At 42.6% G+C, this 19,196-nt stretch overlaps 1 protein-coding gene across 2 annotated transcripts in view; it reads left to right on the top strand.

Annotated features, from left to right (window-relative positions):
- Egflam (EGF like, fibronectin type III and laminin G domains) overlaps positions 1 to 19,196 on the top strand; it is a 164,435-nt gene that overhangs the window by 93,143 nt on the left and 52,096 nt on the right. For both annotated transcript variants that reach the window (XM_040757593.1, XM_040757592.1), the window contains exon 6: positions 3,139 to 3,305. In XM_040757593.1, the coding sequence (XP_040613527.1) occupies positions 3,139 to 3,305 (167 nt within the window). The remainder of the gene's footprint in view (positions 1 to 3,138; positions 3,306 to 19,196) is intronic.

Here is a 19,196-nt window from a genome sequence, read left to right as displayed (position 1 = left end):
ACAGAATCTTACAATTTCTGGAAACACTCAACAGGTTAGATCCTAACATTGATAGTGGTAAGTGATTCTTCCCAGTAAAGCGAATCACTGAAGGAGTATACCCTGATTATTTGAATTGACTCCTTGAATTTTTGAGTAGCCATTGCTGACTCTTATGTGTCCTGCCCAAACACTCTTGCCCAATCACTCCAAAGGTAAGCCATTTATCTCCTGGCCTTCCTTCTTGGAAAGTGCTACAGGATGAGTCCTGCTGATGGCTGGCCCTCCACACCCAGACTCGGGCAACTTCTCTTACTCTGGCCTTTTCATTGTTGGGGAAAGTGCCAGGATAGTGTTGCTATGGTGACTTGACTGCAAACATTGTAGTTAGGATAAATTCCCTCCAGTGGAAGAAGATAAAGCTATTGTTGGGGATGGTTTAAGACAATCCCCCTGCCAGGCTATCTCTCTCAACCTCACCTTTGTACTTTGTACCTCAAGAGACCCTGGAAACAATGAATTGGAGAACTCAGTACAAAACCAGAGGCAAAGTGTTAAAGGCTTTCAACTGTTATTCAATCTCTGTGAACTATAGATTGTGAAAGTAAATGTTAATGATTTCCATAATTTTTGTTGGAAGTAGGCTTTTGTGTGTGTGCATGAAATGAGCAACGAATATATAATCCTCCCTTCCTCTCCTACCCCGGCAACTTTTGCATGAAGATGAAGATGGCGGCAGATATTTGCAAGTAGCTCAGGGTAAACAACAGCACACCCAGAGAAGAGATTAGAGTTCTTTCCTCTGGAAATAGCACAAGGGAAGCTTAGCAATAATAGGAGAGTTTTATCTAAAGCCTACATCTCTCCTGACTTCACTTTTTGGTATCTCCAGTGGTTTTCCTCTGTGAAGTGATTCTGTGCTAATGTGAATTTGCAAATGAGTTTCCTTCACTCACTCAGCTTTGCTCTTTGATGATAAAAATCGTTTTAGAGAAGAATTCCACCTTTAGGACAAGACAGAGAAGAACTGAACCCTGTTTCCTCCAGTAGGTACCCTGTGATTTTTCTTTGTCTCCAGAACAGACAGACACTGTCAGCTCTTAGCTACTTGGCATGGGAAGTAGGAAGTCTCTACTTCTTGCACTTTTAGTAAATCTCACTGGTGAAAAACCAGGCAAGTTCATTTAAGAAATGGAGTCCATCCAGGCTTCTCCTTTTATTTCTTTTCCTGATATGCTCTTCACAAAAGGCAAATGCAAGCATGCTTTTTTTTGTACTCCTTAAACACCTGTGAATAGGGGAGGTATAACACCAGAGAGGACCAGGGAACCAGCTGAAGGTCTTATAATTGCTCTCTACCCACCATCACCACAGATTTTAATCCAGCATGGAGTTTTTAAATCTAACCTCATCTCTTCAACCCAAGGTGGCTTTAACAGTTCTCAGCTGTGACTTTGTTAAGTGTCTGGCCCTTTCAGAGCTTTAGTTTCTATTTTTATACTAAAAACAGAAGCAAAAAATTGAGATGTTTGATGTAGTGCTTACTACAGAGGGTAGCTGGAAGTGGAAAATGAGTTCAGGAATCAGAACAATAGCACTTCCAAACATGTTGTCAGTACTGGTATTAGCAGTCATTAACACAAACCCTCCAGTTAGGCCCCCAGCTAGGCACTGTCCTTCCCAACTTTCACTTTGAGTTTCTTACTACCTACATGATCTTTTTCCTCCCCTCTAGATAGAAAATCTAGATAGAGGAGCTACTCTGTCCAAGAGTGACATAGCATAGGCCTATATGAAGTTTATGTTTTAATTGTGGCATTATGAAGGTAGAAGGACAATGCAAACTTTAAACATTTTAAAGATATATTTATTTTGTTATTTTATGTGTTGTGAGCATTTTGCCTGCATGCATGTGTGTGTACCATTTGTGTGCCTGACATCCCCTAGGACTGGAATCACATACAAGTGGTTTTGAACCACCACGATGTGGATGCGGGGAATTGAACTCAGGCCCTCTGCAAAAATAAGTGTTCTTAACCACCAAACCAACTCTCCAGCTCATGAAAATGAATTTTAATAAGAATATTTCAACTTGTAATATCCAAAATATTATTGATTCAACATGAATTCAATATAAAGATAATAAATTTTATGTTTACAAATGAGATAATTTTCATTTTGTTAAAAAACCTTTTGCACTTATAGTACATCTTAATGCAAGCTGACTAAGCTTCAAGGGCTCGATAGCCACATGGGTAAGGAGTACAGTATGGAATGTGCAGTAAGCAAGCAACTATGAGTTCTTAACTACAGAAGCAAATAAGTCCTGTCAATCATGGATGGCATGTATTTACAGCAGGATGCCAGAGGGGACGCTAAGAATATATATTTCATGTCATCTACATGGCAGTACCCTTATCTAGGTCCCAGTGTTATTCACATTTTACAGATGGGGAAACTGAGAAGCAAATATGTTAAGGAGCAGCTCGCAAGTAGCAGAGCTCGGATGTGAAATTGACTCTATTCAACTCCAGAGGTTACACTGGCTCTGTGCACGCTGCTTCATTGATTGAAAGTCTAAATGAAGATCGACTTTCTCCGCAAGGCCCTCAGAAGGACATGTGAAAACTCAACACATTGACACAGACGTAGTTTATAAAGACTGTGAATGTCTGTGAGCGTAGTCATCATGGGTGTTCCCATGGCAATTCATGACATCAGTCACCCTATAAAACTTGTATTTGTTTACTCATGAGCAGATTGTAAAAAGACGGAAGCTCTGCTCTCCTGACCTCTAGGAATGAGACTGCCAAGGGGAGGCTTGTTTAGTGACCATCTGGAACAGTGGAGTTCTTGCCGATGAATTCTCCCACACGGGGGTCTTTTCATCCTGGTCAAGGCCAAGCAGACAGAAGTAGATGGCCTCTAAGCAGTGCTTATAGCTGGCCCTAAAGATGATCTACTTGCTTTTATTGGCAGACGCTTACAGCTGGTGACGTTATGGTTTGAAAGCAGGATCACTTTCATATAGGAAATGTTAACTCACTTTATGAGCTCTGTTCTCAAGAGTGAAAATGGTGTTAGCTCCCGGTGGCCAGCTAGCCTCTTTTCCCTATGGTATTTCTGAGCTGTTGCTTTTCTTATTTTTAATCATTAAAGGCCAGATTTTGACAAGAGCTGGACCATAATCCAAGATCGACTGCAGATGGACTCCATGGTTATCAAAGGCCTTGATCCAGATACCAACTACCGGTTTGCTGTGAGAGCCATGAATGCCCATGGCTTCAGCCCACGCAGCCTACCCAGCAACACCATCCGAACCCTGGGTGAGTGCTGTAACTGTCCTGCAGATCATGGACAGCTGTGCCGCTATGGTCAACTCTCAGAGCCTCACATGCCCAACTGACGAACAGCCTGGGATAGGACTCTCCTCAGGCTTCCTCCTGCAGTTTTCCCAGAACTTGGAAGGTTCAGTTCTCCACAGGGACACAGGCTATTTCTGTTCCTAGGCAGTCAGGGAAGGTTTATTTTTGCATCGTCCTTGGGGAGTCTGTGGTTGGTTTTTGTTCACAATCATGGACTAGATCACATAGCAAATGAGATGTATCATCTCTGACTGCCTCTCATCTTTTGAGAAGGTGAGCTCATCTTGGAACCCTGGGGGGAAGGGACTAAGACCCCCTACCCCAGACTCTTCAGGGTCAATGATTGCTTGCCAATCAAGGACTTTCAGCTGAGTGTGGTGGACCCCTGTAATCTTGTCACTTGGGAGGCTGAAGCAGGAGGATCTGTGCTAATTTAAAGCCAACCCAGGATACTTAAACAAACACAAACAAAACAAAAGGACCTTCAAGTCACATCAATCCCTCTAAGTGGTGGTCAACAACTCTCAAAACCGATGCTGGCATGCTAACACAACTTGGGAGACTAAGCTAACTGTGTACATTCTCAAGGTGCCTCTGGGGATCTCGAGGACACTTAGGGTAATGTTGAGCAAATAAACTGAGGATTTTCTTCAAAGTCAAAGCATGTCTCTGGTCTGGGGTTAAGCAAGTTGTCACATGATGTCAAAAGTTATACTTTCATTAGAAGGTTTCAAGGAAGCATGCCAAATCCAGCCCAGGCTAGCTTCTAAGTCTTTGTACTTTGAAAGTGGGGTCACATTTATATAAACCTAGAACCATGGGTAGTGAGGTCTCAGAAGGGGTCTTGAAAGCTCTACATCTTTGCAGTTCAGCCCTGGAATTCTTCCAGAAGAGTCCTACAGCTGCTGCAGGCCTAGTTTACCCAAGAGGTGGGTTCCAAAAGGGAAGTCCACCCTGAGTAGTTGGTTTCCCATTGGCTTGCACAAAGCCCCATTTTTGTTGTTAGGATCTGAATAAACCCCTCCCCCATAAAATCCCCACATAGATGCCTTCCAAGACTAATGTTATTTCCAGGAAGAGATCCGCTAGGATCCACCAGTCCTGCGATTCGTGTTCTTCTATACACAGTATTTATCCTGTAACCTTCGATGGTGGGGTTCCCTTCTTCAAATTGAATTGTGAGGCTATGCAGGGAGACCTCACCTCTAAAACTACTCCTTATCTTCCTATTTACCCACCACACAACTGCTACAATGGGGTAGTTGTTTCCCTTTTCATCAGAATGGAGAAGATGCCCAAGCAGACTCTTCAAATGAAGACCCTTCTTTCCACAAGCCATGCTAACAGCTCTATTTCAAGGGCAGGCCTCCTTCCATGCTTGCTAAATGTGCTCTCCTCTGTCATCCTAAATTGGTCAAAGTATAGATAACGGGAGCTAGGGGCTCACGGTACTTCTGAACACTTAGGCTGTCTCTTGTATGCATTCTGGCACTTGGTGTGTGTGTTCACTGCTCCTCCCCAGCCCTTGAGGCAAAGCTTTTCTGCTCCATGGCCTCTATCTGTCCACAGAGTGAAGAAAGATGATGTGTGTGGCTCAGGCTGACCATGACCTTGGATGTGGGAGTGCACATTAGCTTAAGGAACAGATGAGTGTGTGGGTAGACCATCCATCCCTTTAGAATTTCCTTTTTTTTTTAAGTGAATAACTGATGTGGTCTTTGAGGTTCTGATCATTCTTTCCTCCATTTCTCGATTCTAGTTTTAATGGAAAAGGTGGAGGAAATGCAAACCAGCAAACAAAATAAGGTGGGAGATGCAAAAACACTTTACAAATGTGGGATGTTTTATTCTATTTTTGACTCCCAGGGAAAGTGAAATTTTATAATTTCATAGTAATTGTGTGCAAAGAAGGATGGCAAAGACCCACAAACAAACAAGCAAAAAATAAAACAACAAAAAAAAATCCCAAGCCTCAGTGAACCTTCATGATAGTTTTTTTTGTTGTTGTTTGGGATGTCTGTTTTGTTTTGGTTTTGAGACCTTATCTCAAATAGGTTAGGCTGGCCTCCTATTCCCTATGTAGTTAAGGATGACCATGAACTTCTGATCCCCTTCCTGAGTGCTAGGTATTAATGCCATGCTGGGTATTAAACCCAGGACTTCCTCAAACAAAACAAGCACTATAGAAACTGAAGTATGTTCCCAGCCTGTCACATTAACAAATATCCTTAAATAATTAGAGATCTGCTGCTCCTACATATGTGTGACTACTCAAATCAGGATAACAGGAGTAGACTTTATCAGATGAGCCATGGCTTGGAAGCATATAAATGTGCTGTTGGTAATGCTCTGGTTGTTTTCCTCTTGGCTACACTACTGTCCAAAAGAAACCTTTATTCTCACACATTCTTGTTCTTAATTGGTATTGGTTTTAAATTATATTGCTTCCAAAACACATTTTCCTTTTCCATGCAAAAGTCACACACTTACCAATTAGCACTATCTGAGTCTTAATGAATTTGAAGTGTTAGGTTAGGGCTGACACTGGTAAGCCCGCTGTAAACCAGGCCTTTTGCTGACCACTTGAATTATGTGAAATCCACTCATTCCTTCCAGAAACCCAGGGTGGGAGGGATAGCCCCCACTTCTTACAGATGGAGAAAGATAGCATCTCTGAAAGGTTAAAAGTGTTCTCAACTCTGATAATTATGCAGGCAGGACTTAAAGTTGGGCTTGCTGACGGCATAGCTACTTCATATGACTCAAATGGATGGACTCTTTCTGTTAGCTCACAGTAGCCCAGCAGAGATTCAGGTCAATAACTCAGTGGCGCGGGGAAGGGTGGTCTGTGTAGAAACTGAGGACTAGGGAGGTGCTGGCAACACAGAATCCAGCTTCCAACAGCTGCATTTAGTTCCTTTTTCCCTTTCTTTATAAAACAAGTCATCTTCTTTGTATCTCCTGTAGTCATATTTGCAGTCTGTGTTCCCTGACAGCCACTTCTATATTCACCATGCATCTCATTTCTTATTTTTTATTATTATTTTGAGAATGTTGCAGAAGTATAGTTGTACAGTATGGAACTGGCACATCTTAGCTGTTCTTGGATCTGTCTGATAGTGATGGGAGGAGGCCAGGGCCCTGCCACTGCTCAGCCAAAGCGAAGACAGCATGGTTTGGGTGGAGCCTTGACAGGCATGGGCCTCACCTACTTCAGCCTCATCCAATCACAAAATGGAATGGGAAGAAAACAGAAATAATTAAGACTCTCAATATCTGGTCCTCTCTGGAGAAGCAGCGTTCTTCCGATCACTCTTAATGACGACGCACTCTCCTGCATTTACCTCAGGCTTCTCACAATTCGGTTCCCTTGTTGTTTCCATGAGACGACGGAAAATTAAATAATAAATAAATTTTTAAAAGACTAAAATTCTCTTCTCTGGCTTCTTATCCACATCCTGCTGTATTTTTTTTTTTAATTCCAGGAGAGAAACACCAACAGCACTATACTTTGCCTTTGATCTTGTAAATGACTAATTGGTATGGCAAGCTGGGGGTCTTGCAGCATGTGAACACACCCCTTCTGGTGGCCGCTTACCCACTGAGCTCCATTCTTAGCTTAGTCAGGAAGCATTGGGACAGGAAAGAAAGGACATGAACAGTAGATAGGGCAGAAACAAAGTGCATGTATTCATTCTTTTCTTCATAGACAAACATTTAAGTAAAACCAATACACGTATAATCAATCCTAAAACTTCCCCTGAGGAATGGCCTTCCCACCCCAAATCATTTAATTTCTAATGTTCCATCCTTGTAACATAGTCAAAGAAAGAATCAATAAATTCTTTACTGAAGTGGATCTGGGGTCCTCAGGGTAGTCTCCCATAGATGTATTCTTTTTGTCCCTGCCAATTGTCAGCTTGCTCCTACTGCCTCAGGGTTTTGGCACCTGCTGTTTCCTCTGCATGGATCTCTCTTTTCTCAGATCTTTCGGTGACTGTGACAGCCCTCTCTATTCTGTGTTTAGGTCATAGCTCACTTCCTTGGGCTTTTGCTATCTCCACGCCCCTGCTTCATTTTCTCTCTAGCAATGTCACTGTCTGAAACTATTGTATGTATCCCATTATGTGTGTCTCCCCTGACAATAAACTCCTTGTTGGGGCTGGAGAGTCTTGGTCAATGCTGACTGTCCAACCCCCTCCACCATGTTAGCACTCAATAAATGCTATTGAGTTCACGTGTGAGTGTGACTTAACCAGCCAAGAGGCTGTTTTGGAGGTTAAGTGACTGCATGACTGATGTCAAGGCAGAGGCAGGCAAGGGTGATCTAGAAGACCACGTGGTTCCAAAGTGAGCCTCCAAGCGGCAAAGATCTTAGGCATAAACATCAAAATCTCCAGAACTACAATGTGACAGAAATAAGGAAAAAGTAAATAGGATAAAAGAAGAAGGCAGGATAAAGGGAAGAGAGAGAGAAAGTACCCCAGGGAAATTCAAATTCAAGGCCTAGGGATGGAAAAGAAGTCTTGCTGAAGGGACAGTAGGAGAAATATTTACATCCTATTCCAAACCAAGCCCTCCATTCTCCCCTATGATCTTTCTTAACCATCAGAAGAAGCTCTAATGTTTCTTTGTCTCATTTGCCACTGGTCCTAATAAGTCTCACAGTGGTCTCAGATCTTCAAAGACCTTGTAGAAATGTTTTGTTTGGGTTTTTGCCCTCTCCCCAATCCAAGTTTTTCTGCAGTTTTAGACCTTCCTCTCCCAGTTATCTGAGACAGATCCACATGGTTACAATTAGTCAGACTTCTACAGTAAATACTTCTCACATCCTCCCCATCCTTCCCAGTGTCTGGTGATATCTGTTTCTATCTTCGATGGCTCACTGTCTCTGTGTGTCTCTGACTTTTGCTCACTTCTGCTCAGAGACTGGGACCCTTAGTTTTACCTTCCCAACTATCTTCACGGAGACCAGCTCCAGTCTGCTAAGGTTTCCAGGTACATGCTACATGTATAACCACAGAACAGATGTGGCCTATTCCCAGTCTCAAGTAAAATTTTCCATTTTGATTGTAGCAAGAGTGCAGCAGGAAACACATGGAGTCAGGGATGAACATGTTCTGAGGATCATCAGAAGGAATCACTCAGGAACTACTCTGAAATCCTTGACATCACCTTCCAGAATCTCCATAGCTTGATGTGTATGAGAAATCCTTGTCAATCGTGGGCCTTTAACTGCCTCTTGAGTTGTGGTCCTTTAGAAAAAACAAAAGACAAAATCTGGTAGACAACCCTGACCTTTAAGGATCTGTAGATTCATAGTCTCATAATTTCCCTTTTCTTTAGTTTCTTTGTGTCTATGACCAGCAGGTATAGTGATGGCTAGTGAAGGTAGTAATATCTAATTCTCTGGATTGTTTTGAGAGAATGCATATGGAATGGAGATTGTGTCTTCAAGTGATGGCAATGACTGTTTCCTCCACACATAATTACTGAAGGGTAGAAAATGTCAAAAATAGCCTTCACTGAGTCTACTAGCTTTTCAGTCATGACTCCAAATCCTGGGCTCTAGCCATGGAGCTTGAAAACAACATCAGGTTTCCAGAACTCAGAAACACAAGTTCAAGAACAAAAAAAATTCTTTAACCAAGAAGTTGAGGAATGGAAGAAGAGAGTTAGGGACATTGACATCCTTGGGGTCTGTTTTGGTGGGTATAGGAGTGGGAACTCTCCTTTATCCTCTAAATTTTCCATAATGGAGTCTGCAGACACAATAACAGGAGAAAGGGTCTACAGACTTTCCATCTTCAAGAAGTGAACCCCACAACCCCAGTGAGATCAATAAGCTTGTTAGGAGAGTTAATCTTCATGATTGTGAAAGGAGGTAGTCATATGGCATCCTGGAGAGGAGATACATGATGGGGTCCTTCTGGACAAAGCTGGACTTCCCCGCTTTGATGTTCCTCAAGAGTCTTCAGGTCAAAGTGTCAATGAGAGACATATCTAGGTTGTCTTTCCCTGAAAGTCTTTTAGTAGACTGGTTAAGTCTATCAAACTTCAATTGAGGACACCAGACAGCTAAAACTGCACGGGTACAAGGCACTGTGTGCTCTAAAAATGATTTAAAAAATCTCATGCCTCTGTAAGATACTATAGCTTTAGTCTTCTCATATTGGAGTAAATGCTAAAGAGAGTGAAGCAGGAGGGTCCTGAGTTCCAGACCAGGATAGGCTGCAATTGGGGGTGTAGCTTAATTGGAAGAGTGATTGTGTAGTTTGTGAGTGTGTCTCCCCTGAGCCACATCAATGGTGTGATGCCACATTCTAGTAATACCAGCCCTTAGGAGGTAGAGGCATGGGGATTAGAAGCTGAAGGTTATCCTTCTTACATAAAGATTTCTAGGCCAACCTAGTCAAGAGTTCCTGCCTCAAAAACAAAAACAGAACAAAACAAAAATCCTCCAGGTGAATTAAGACCCAACAGAGCACAGAATTATACTGTTGTGACTCTAGCTTTTGTTGTTTTCTTTTTAAATCTCCTCAGACAAGGAACTCAGACAAGGATCAGTAAATTTTTCTATGAAGGTCAAGTTAGTAAATGCTTTAGAGTTCAGCCTCAGTTATTGCTGAAGAAACAAAGCAATATATATAAATATATATATGATAAATAATATGCATAAGTGTGCTCCAATAAAAGTTAATTTATGGGCACTGAAATCTGAATTTATTATGATGTTTGTGTATCATCAACATTTTATTATTTTAAGAAAATTTCCCTTCTATCTAAAAATGCCAAAACTATTGTCAGTCCATAAACAAGAGAGGTGATGTATCCTTGTCTCGTAGACTCATTTGTTGAGCTCTATACTGTAGTTCTGGGATCTATCCCCAAAAGTTTAACAGTCTTTGGGAATTTGGGGGAGTCCCTTTTTTAAAAGTAGCAATTCTGTCAAGCTTGGAAGGAGCCAATTAGCACACATGAATGGAATTGTTCCCCTGAGAGAACTCTGCAATTTAATTTTTGAAGAATATTCCTAAATGAGAGACCCGAGAGCCTCAACCCAACAGCAGCAGAAAGGGGTTGCACTGCCTGGTTTGAAAAAGAAAGCAAAATGGAGGGAGTGGAGGGTTGCTTTGCTGGGCTTTTCTCCAGGATGCAGGGCAGGCCTGTAAATTAGAGCTCCATGGATTTGTAAATCTTTAGAATGTAAGATGGAAGCGGAGACTGGAGAAGGAACAAATCACTGGTTTCGCTCCTAGCGCAGATGAACCTGCATTTTAAGTGTGTATCTTCGCATAAACATAACTGCAAATGTGATTTTACATTCAGGGTGCCCGCTGCAGTAATCGCCCTATTGATTTGCTAATGCCTGGATTCATGTAAATCTGAATTACACCCATTTGCACAACTTTATTGGCTTTGAAGGGAATGATTCACTTGGCTGTTTAAATACCTGATACCTATTAATTGCTCTTTGGAGGCCTTTGTGCGGGCTACCATACATTTATTTATAATCAGCACACCAATATTTTACCCTCTAGCTAGAGAGAGAAGACTAACTAAAGCAAGCGATAAGAAAATATGATTTCCCAAAGCTCCATGCTATGGCTTTAACCACAACACAGTTTCCTGTTGGGATCGTCTTGATTTGGGAAATGTGGGGCGCCTCTGTGTTCCAGCGAGATACTTCTCATTCCTCTCTCCTTGGGGTAGACTTCAGCCTTGGAGTTCAGGGACTGAATGTTCACTCTCATACAGACTTCCATTGAGTCAGTGGCCACCTAGTTCTCATCTTGCAAGCTAAAAGTGGGAAATTTGTGAACCACAGAGGCTGAGTTTTAGAAATAAATTCATTAGGTTCATAGGCAAGAGCTTAAGAGAAAAAAGGAAAACAGAGCTCTCATATAGCACAGAGAGTGTGGGGGGAATTAATGGGTGCTAGCAGTATCCCTATCAGACTGCTAGTCTACAGGCTTTTTAAAGAGCTTCTGGCAGAAACATAGAAAGATGTCCTGGTGTCTTAGTTAATGTCATGTTCTATTGCTGTGAAGAGACACTATGACCACGGCAACTCTTATAAAGGAAGGCAATTAATTGGGGCTTGCTTATGTTCCAGAGATTTAGTCCATTATTATCACCATGGCAAGAGGCACGGTTACACACAGGCAGACATGGTGCTCAAGAGGTAGCTGAGAGGTCCACATCTGGATCTACAGACAGCAAGAAGACAGCGTGAGCCACTGGGCCTGGCTTGAGCTTCTGAAACCTCAAAGCACTCCTCCAGCAACACACTTCCTCCAAAAGGCCATACCTCCTAATGACCAGGCATTCAAATATATGAGTCTAGGAGGCCATTCCTATACAAACCACAACACCGGGTGCCTCCTCTCAGTGTCCGTCACTTCGTCCTATTTTGGTTTTAGTCAGAGATCACAGTTAGGAGAAGACCCAACAAGGAGCAGGAAGCAGAACTGTCTTCTGGTGTTTCTGGCCTCTATCAAGGTCATTCTCAGAGCTGCTACTCTGGGGTTCCTGTCCTGCCTGAGCAGTGTCATACCAATCACTTCTTAGGATCTGAGTTCTGGTTCCATTTAAGCTCTTTGATGGTCAGTCAGGGCCACTAATATGGTTCTATCAGCAGACGTCAGAGTCTGGGGAGCACCTGCCAGGATTTCCAGGTTCTTGTGAATCCTGGACATGTGAAGAATGGTAGAAGCAGACAGTTTATGAAGGAAGAGCGCATTTCTAATGGAGAAAGTGGACCAGCACTGAGTGAGAAAGCTCAATGGAACCCACAGCATCCATAACTGGGACTTTCACAGGATATGTGTGTGTAGTGAGCGTTTTTTAATGCAGGCTTTATCTGCTACGCAGCAGCCATGGTAGGGAGGGTCTTCTAGTCTCACCGCTAGACAGTTTCTTTGGCGTACTAATTTGGGTTTCCTGCTCTCCAGCCACAGTTTAACACAGCCTAGAGATATACAGATCAACCTTGACACAGTGACAGACATGTGGGAGGGGCATGATGTCTGATAAACATTATCTGATGACCTAACTGAATTCTAAACAAATAGTTACACACACCTTAGGTGTCACCAGTCTCCTAGGCAGGAAATAAAGAGACAGGTAATTTGAATAATTTGAAGCAAGTGTAAAGAAGAGCTTGTTTGCAAAAGCTTGCACAGTAATAAGAAAGCCAAGAGGGGACACGTGATCTGGACGCCTAGGAAGATGGAGGCATGTTGCAAGAGCCGTGGCTTCCATGTACAGCATGTGAGACTGGTACCGTGGCTCACAGGTAGAAATTATGGTAAATAAATACCCGAGCCCTTTTCCTCTTTTATTCTTCTGATGGGGCTACCTGGTACCTGAACACACCAGAAAGCCGGGGCACAGGGCACAGTGGAACAGGGCAGTACTTGGGTCTGGTGACACAGAGAGGGACCCACCACCTGAAGGAATGGTATATTCAAATAGAACAACAGAATGGTGCCTGTCGTGTGTGTGTGTGTGTGTGTGTGTGTGTGTGTGTGTGTGTGTGTGTGTGTGTGTGTGTCTGATTCTTTCTTTTAAATTTAGGGCACAGGTGTGTCATCTACCCATGTATTCAGTAAGTTGCCCTGAACATAGGCAATGATGAACAGCCAGGCCTCTGTGTACTGAGGTTTTATGCTCACAGAGCTGGAGAGTGACTGCCTCTGCCTTGCACACAAGGAAACAGGTCTGTGAATGCAGCAGTCTTCTCAAGGTCACTCGCTGGCAGATCTCGTGGAAACCAGTTGGTGGTTGCTTTCCACTCTAGATCCTTTAGTTAGGGGCTTCTCTTCTTAAGAACTGGCCCCAGGGTGTTCAGGGAAGAGGATCCATCATGATCTGGAGGGGTTGGATGGAGGGAGTACCTAAACAGGCTGGGGCTGGCTAGGGTCTTGAGGCCACTGAAAGCCACTGAACTTGCCTGTTTCTTAGACATGAGGATTCTGGGAGGCACTGGACCAACAGAGTGCAAAGTCTTCACTTAGATTTTTAGCAAAATCATTTGAGCAAGGCTAAGAAAATCAACACATTAATCCCCAGACAGAAATAGCTTCCATGTGTCTAAATATAAACAAAGGGCTTGTGCTCTGTGGTGATTAGTAGGAAAAAAACAAGCAACATAAAATATTTTTAAAAACCAAACTGTACAAACTGTAAATCTTTCCTAACCTTAGTATCTCAAGACAATTATTAAGATTTTATTGTAGAATGTCTGCTAGAATTCTTAATTGAATGATGGGGTCATAGAACATACACTTTTCCTTTGCTACAAAAAATACTGGTATGTAAATAAATACAGCCCTGTCTCAATAAGAATGATGGTACATACCTTTAATCCCAGCACTTAGGAGGGAGAGGCAAGTGGATCTCTGTGAGTTCAAAACCAGTCTGATCTACAAAGCGAGTTCCAGGACAGCCAGAGCTGTAACACAGAGAAAACCTCTTGAAAAAAAAAACAGAAAAAAGGAAGACAAAAGGAGGGAAGAGAGAGAGAGAGAGAGAGAGAGAGAGAGAGAGAGAGAGAGAGAGAGAAGGAAAAGAGGAGTATTCTATTGTGAAGTTCTGTTGTATGTATATAAGGAGATTTCTGTTGATAATCATTTAGATTGTTTTATAAGTGCAACCAAATCAGATCTCTTGCTAGTGCCTTTGATCCCACCCCTTTCTTTTTCTTTTTCATGTATGTATGTGTGTGGTATACATGCACATGTGTATACAGTTCACATGCATGTGGATGTACAAGTGTTTGCCTATGGTGGTTCAAGGTTGATGTTAGGATGATTTGCAGTCTTCAATCTTATTCTTTGGGACAAACTCTTTCAAGGCAACCCAGGTGTACTCAGTATGGCTAGTCTTATTAGTCAGTTTGTTCTAGGGATCCCCTGTCACTTAATTCCCAGGACAGAATTATAGGCAAGCTGCCACACCCACTCATCATTTTACCTGGCCTCTGGGAGACCAAACTTGGGCTCCTCTCTTTCATGGAAGGTGGTTTTAACTGCTGAGGCATCTCCCCAAAACCCTTTCACCCCACAAAGGATAAATGGAATCATCTGCTTAAGGACATGCCTTTAACTTCAGATCTACTGCTGGTATTCTCTAGGGTGGCCTCGTGACTGTGACCTCATGCTAAAACACCCCTGGGAGAGGAGATAATATAAAGTGAGTCTCCCTTTATCTGGCTCTCACACTTTTTCACTTGCAAAGTCAGTGTGTTTAACAGTCTTGTAAGAATCTGAGCTAGAAGCGAAGAGCTGCCACGGTACAGCTATCAAAGGACTAGACCTACAGAAGAGGAACTCCTCCCTGCAAGGAATGGCTGGTGATCTTAACCTCTCACAAGACCCCTCGAGGCTTTTCTCTTACAAATGAGTGAGATAGTAAGGAGAATTAAAAGCCACCTTTTCACAACTTGGTAAAAGCTAAGAGTCAAGATGAAGAAAGGAAGGTCCTATCCCTGTGAGAGAAAAGCCAAAGAGCAGAGAAATACGCCCACATACAGATTTTCTCTGCAAATAAGCCAAACCACATTCTTCTTCTGCCTGGGGTCAGTGACAGCCATCAAAGAGGGTCTGTTCTTTCCTGGATGTAGGTACCACAAGAATGGCAAGCAGGAGACACACTGGCCAGGCAGCAGCCCTGTTCCCAGAAATTTAATACACCCTGTCCAGCGAGACAGCTGAGGCGGTGTACACTGAGGGAGGAGAGTGTCACACGGCCTGTGTACACGGAGGGAGGAGAGTTTCACACGGCCTATGTACACGGAGGGAGGAGAGTGTCACACGGGCTGTGTACACGGAAGGAGGAGAGTGTCACACGGGCTGTGTACACTGAGGGAGGAGAGTGTCACACGGACTGTGTACACGGAGGGAAGAGAGTGTCACACGGACTGTGTACACGGAGGGAGGAGAGTGTCAAAGGAGCCTGGAGCTCAGATCCAGAATGGCTATGCCAGTTTGTTTTCTGTTTCCATATGCTTAGTAAATTGATCTTCATGCTTGGACTCGACATTTGTGGGTATCTTTGCCAGTGAGATATGATTTTGGAGACAACAGACAGTTGGATATTGGTTGGTTTCTTTCCTGGTCTTATAATCTATTTACAACATTTCTCCCTTCCCTTTTCTCCCACCAAACAGTTCCATATACCTCTCCCCAATCTCCTTCAAATTCATGGCCTTTTTTTCATTGTTATTGCATCCACATACGTATACATATTTACATGTGTATTCCTACAGGGAGTTGGCTGTGAAATTATGTCTCCTATGATGTCAGCAGCTACACTCAAAAAGTATCATCAACCTGAGTGGCCCAAATGAAATGAATAAGAACACTAAAGAACATGCCAAGGTGGATGGAGCTTGATTTTTAACTGAGTCATCCCATCTGCATTTAAGGCTGTTGATTGAGAAGGGTTTGCTATATACTATGGTGCTATTATTGTTGTTCTGGTTGATGGGATTATTGGTAGTTACAGTAGTTATTTTCTTCCTTCACTATTAGTATTAGGGGTTGATGAGATGTATTCTAAGAAGAAAGTGTGTAGATATGCATGTTTATATCACAAAGAACTAGACCAGTCTCAAATAAATAACCTAATAATTTATGTCAAGTTTCTATAAAAATGAGAAGCCAGACCCAACTGCAGTACAAAACAAGCAATAACAATTGTTAGATCATCATTTCATGAAAATGGTTCAAAGAATAAGATATATAATCTATCAAAGCTTTGGTTCTTTGAAAGCTAAATAGAGTTGGAAAACCACTCACCAAACAAATCACAAGAAAGGGAGAGAACATGCAAACTGATAAAATTAGGAATGAAAGGGGAAAATAATGCAACCAACTCCAATGAAATGCAGAGCTTCATTAAGGAATAGTTGGAAGCCTTATATTCCTAAAAGCTGAGAAATCAATAATAAACAGAGTTTGCAAAATACATACATACCAAAAGTAAACAACTCAAACTCTTAGCAAGCAACAGTACTGAAGCAATAATTAATAGTCTCCCATGAAGAAAAGCCCAGAACCAGGCAGATTCACTGCTGATTTTCCCCAAACTTTTAAGGAAATGTTAAAGGTCTATAACACAAACACTTTTCAAACTGTTCTATAAAATAAAGGAGCAGAGTACTACCAAACTCATTCTATGATGCTGAAATTAACTTGTGTAATAGCGGAACAATCATTGGAGTAACCAAATCCTTTATGCTTGGATTTAAGACCCACTGAAAAGGAGGGAACCCGTGTCTGATACTGTCAATCCAGCCAGAAACATTTATAGACCTTAGAAAGGAACTTTCTACTGGTGTTTGGTTAAATCAACAGCACATCAAACTTCCTTCTAAATTTCTGTCTATATCCACCTACAAGTGTTACTCTCAACCGTAATCTGAGAAACTCTTCTTTGGGATAAGTGATATTGAGTGCAGAGATACACAACTGCTCGAGGACCAGTGAACTTTCAGCCCTAAACAAGAAATTTCTATCACCCCCTGCAAAGCTCAGGAAACCTTATGGGAGTGGGTGGGGCGAATGGAAGAGCTGATGGAGAGGGGAGGACTGCAAAATGCTGTCCTCTCAGTATGACAGCCATTGAGATCACAATGCACAGCAGCTGAGGTTACGGATACTGGTCCTGCTCAAAACTGGCCCTGTCCACAATCATGGATGGGTAAGGCATTCATGATGTCATACTCCTTCATGCTGACCTATTGGCTACTAAGAGGGGGGGTGTCATTGTCTTCAGTTGTGTACTCACTGGTGAATCCACCAAGCTCCAAATCTATGATCAAAGAAGAGATAGTAAATTTTAATCTGTTTACATGAGGTCATATATGTGAGGTGTGAGAGTGTGTGTGTGTGTGTGTGTGTGTGTGTGTGTGTGAGTGAGTGCAAGCACGCATGTAAAACTAGAAGGGGGCCATGAAGAGACCTTAGGAGGAAGGAGAAGGTCAATGAATGCATGTGTGATGATTAATATTGTCTACTCGACAGGATCCAGAATCGCTAAAGAGATAAACCTCTGGGTATGTCTGTGAAAGACTTTCTAGATTAGGCTAATTGACATGGGAAGACCCACCTTTAATGTGCTGTTCCATGGGTAAGGGTCCTGGACTGAATCAAAAGGAGAAAACAGGGACAGGAGAGATGGCTCGGTGGTTAAGAGCATTGGCTGCTCTTTCAGAGGACCCAGGTTCAACTCCCAGCACCCACAACTGTCTGTTACTTTAGTCCAGAGGATCTAATGTCCTTTTCTGGCCCCTTCCAGCACCAGGCATGCATTCATTGTATTACACCCAGTAGACAGACAGAGAGAGAGAGAGAGAGAGAGAGAGAGAGAGAGAGAGAGAGAGAGAGAGAGAGAGAGACCTGGGCACCAGCATTTTACTGCTCTTTGCTTTCTGTATGTGGGGACAGTGTGACAGGCTGCTTCAAGTTCCTGCCGCCGTCGCTTCTCTACCATGATGCTGTCCCAAAATATGAGTGCAAAGTCCTTCCTTCCTTGGGTTGCCTTTGATAGGTATTTTGTCACCTGTCAACAGGTGGCATGTCAACACAGGGCGTGTGTCATGTCTCATGTCAGCATGTAGCGTGAAAGCAGAGGAGGAGGGAGGACTACCAGAAAGGAGCAGGAGTAGAGAAAGGGACCAGGAGGACAGAAGAAAAGATATAATAAGACCGCTGCCTTGTGCGTACTTAAGAAAAGCTGGCGAGAGGACTGAAGGAGCACAGGGAGTCTGTAGGACGTTTTCTTTGTTCTGAACTTGAACATAAACTTGACGCTGTTCAAAGAAGGGAGACAATGCTCTGGGGCCAGGTTGCCCCTCCCCACCCCCAGGTGAAGACCCACTGACATCTCTCATAGTTAAAGTCACACAAGTTCTGGCCTTTGTCTCACAACTTCCTGTGAATTAAAATATAGATGACCACAGTCCTGGTGGGGAAGTAATTAGATCACTATCCCCTCAGCTCAGCATGCCAAACTGTAAGCTAATTCATTTTCCTTTACTAATTTCTGTTTCCCTATTCTTTGGGAAACTGAGACAGCATGGACCTAAGTGCCTGGTTATGCCGGCTGCTTATCAAGTGTGGACTAGTGTCAGCCACCACTGAATTTTAACTCCAGCAAAGACCACGTTAAAAAAAAAACCTAATTACATCTCCATTTTGACCCAGCAAACTGCTTCTCCCATCAAAGTTTTGATCACTTGATCATCAAGGCATTGCAGAGGCCAGGAAGGGGCTATGAGACTTCCAAGACTTGGGATATAGGACCGCCAACAGTTCTGGAGGGTGTCCTCCAGCAGGTGGCGGTAGTTTGCACATCATCCAGCAGGTGGCGGTAGACCACAGACTTCAGAACATAAAGAGTCAGGAGCATCAGAGAAGACTGAATTGAATAAAGACTAATATAGGCATTCCATTAGATTGTCCTGGTGGTGAGTTTCTTCTAGGCTTAGCTAGTCCCAGCCACAGCAGAAGAGAGTAACACATCTATATTTTAGCTTTTAATTCAAAAGAAAAACACACAAGCTTACCATCAAGTCCATCTTAATGATACATTGACAACATAGGTTTTTTTTTTCTTTCTGAGGTAAAATATACTAAAGGTTGTCATGTTTAACAAGTGTTGAAACAATGAAAATAATGCATTAGAAGCAAGATAAAATCTAATAATCACAGACTATCATCACTCCCTTTCTTCATGCAACACCACCAGTTAAAGTCATCCTAAAATCACTTTACTCAAGAAAGCATAGCATTTACTTTGTGAGCCTATGATAGTTACTTTGCCTGTTTAACCTCTCATCCACAC

The sequence above is a fragment of the Mesocricetus auratus genome, unplaced genomic scaffold (assembly GCF_017639785.1).
Source record: "Mesocricetus auratus isolate SY011 unplaced genomic scaffold, BCM_Maur_2.0 Super-Scaffold_100015, whole genome shotgun sequence".
Lineage (NCBI taxonomy): Eukaryota > Metazoa > Chordata > Mammalia > Rodentia > Cricetidae > Mesocricetus > Mesocricetus auratus.
This window is presented reverse-complemented; position numbering and strand designations above follow the sequence as displayed.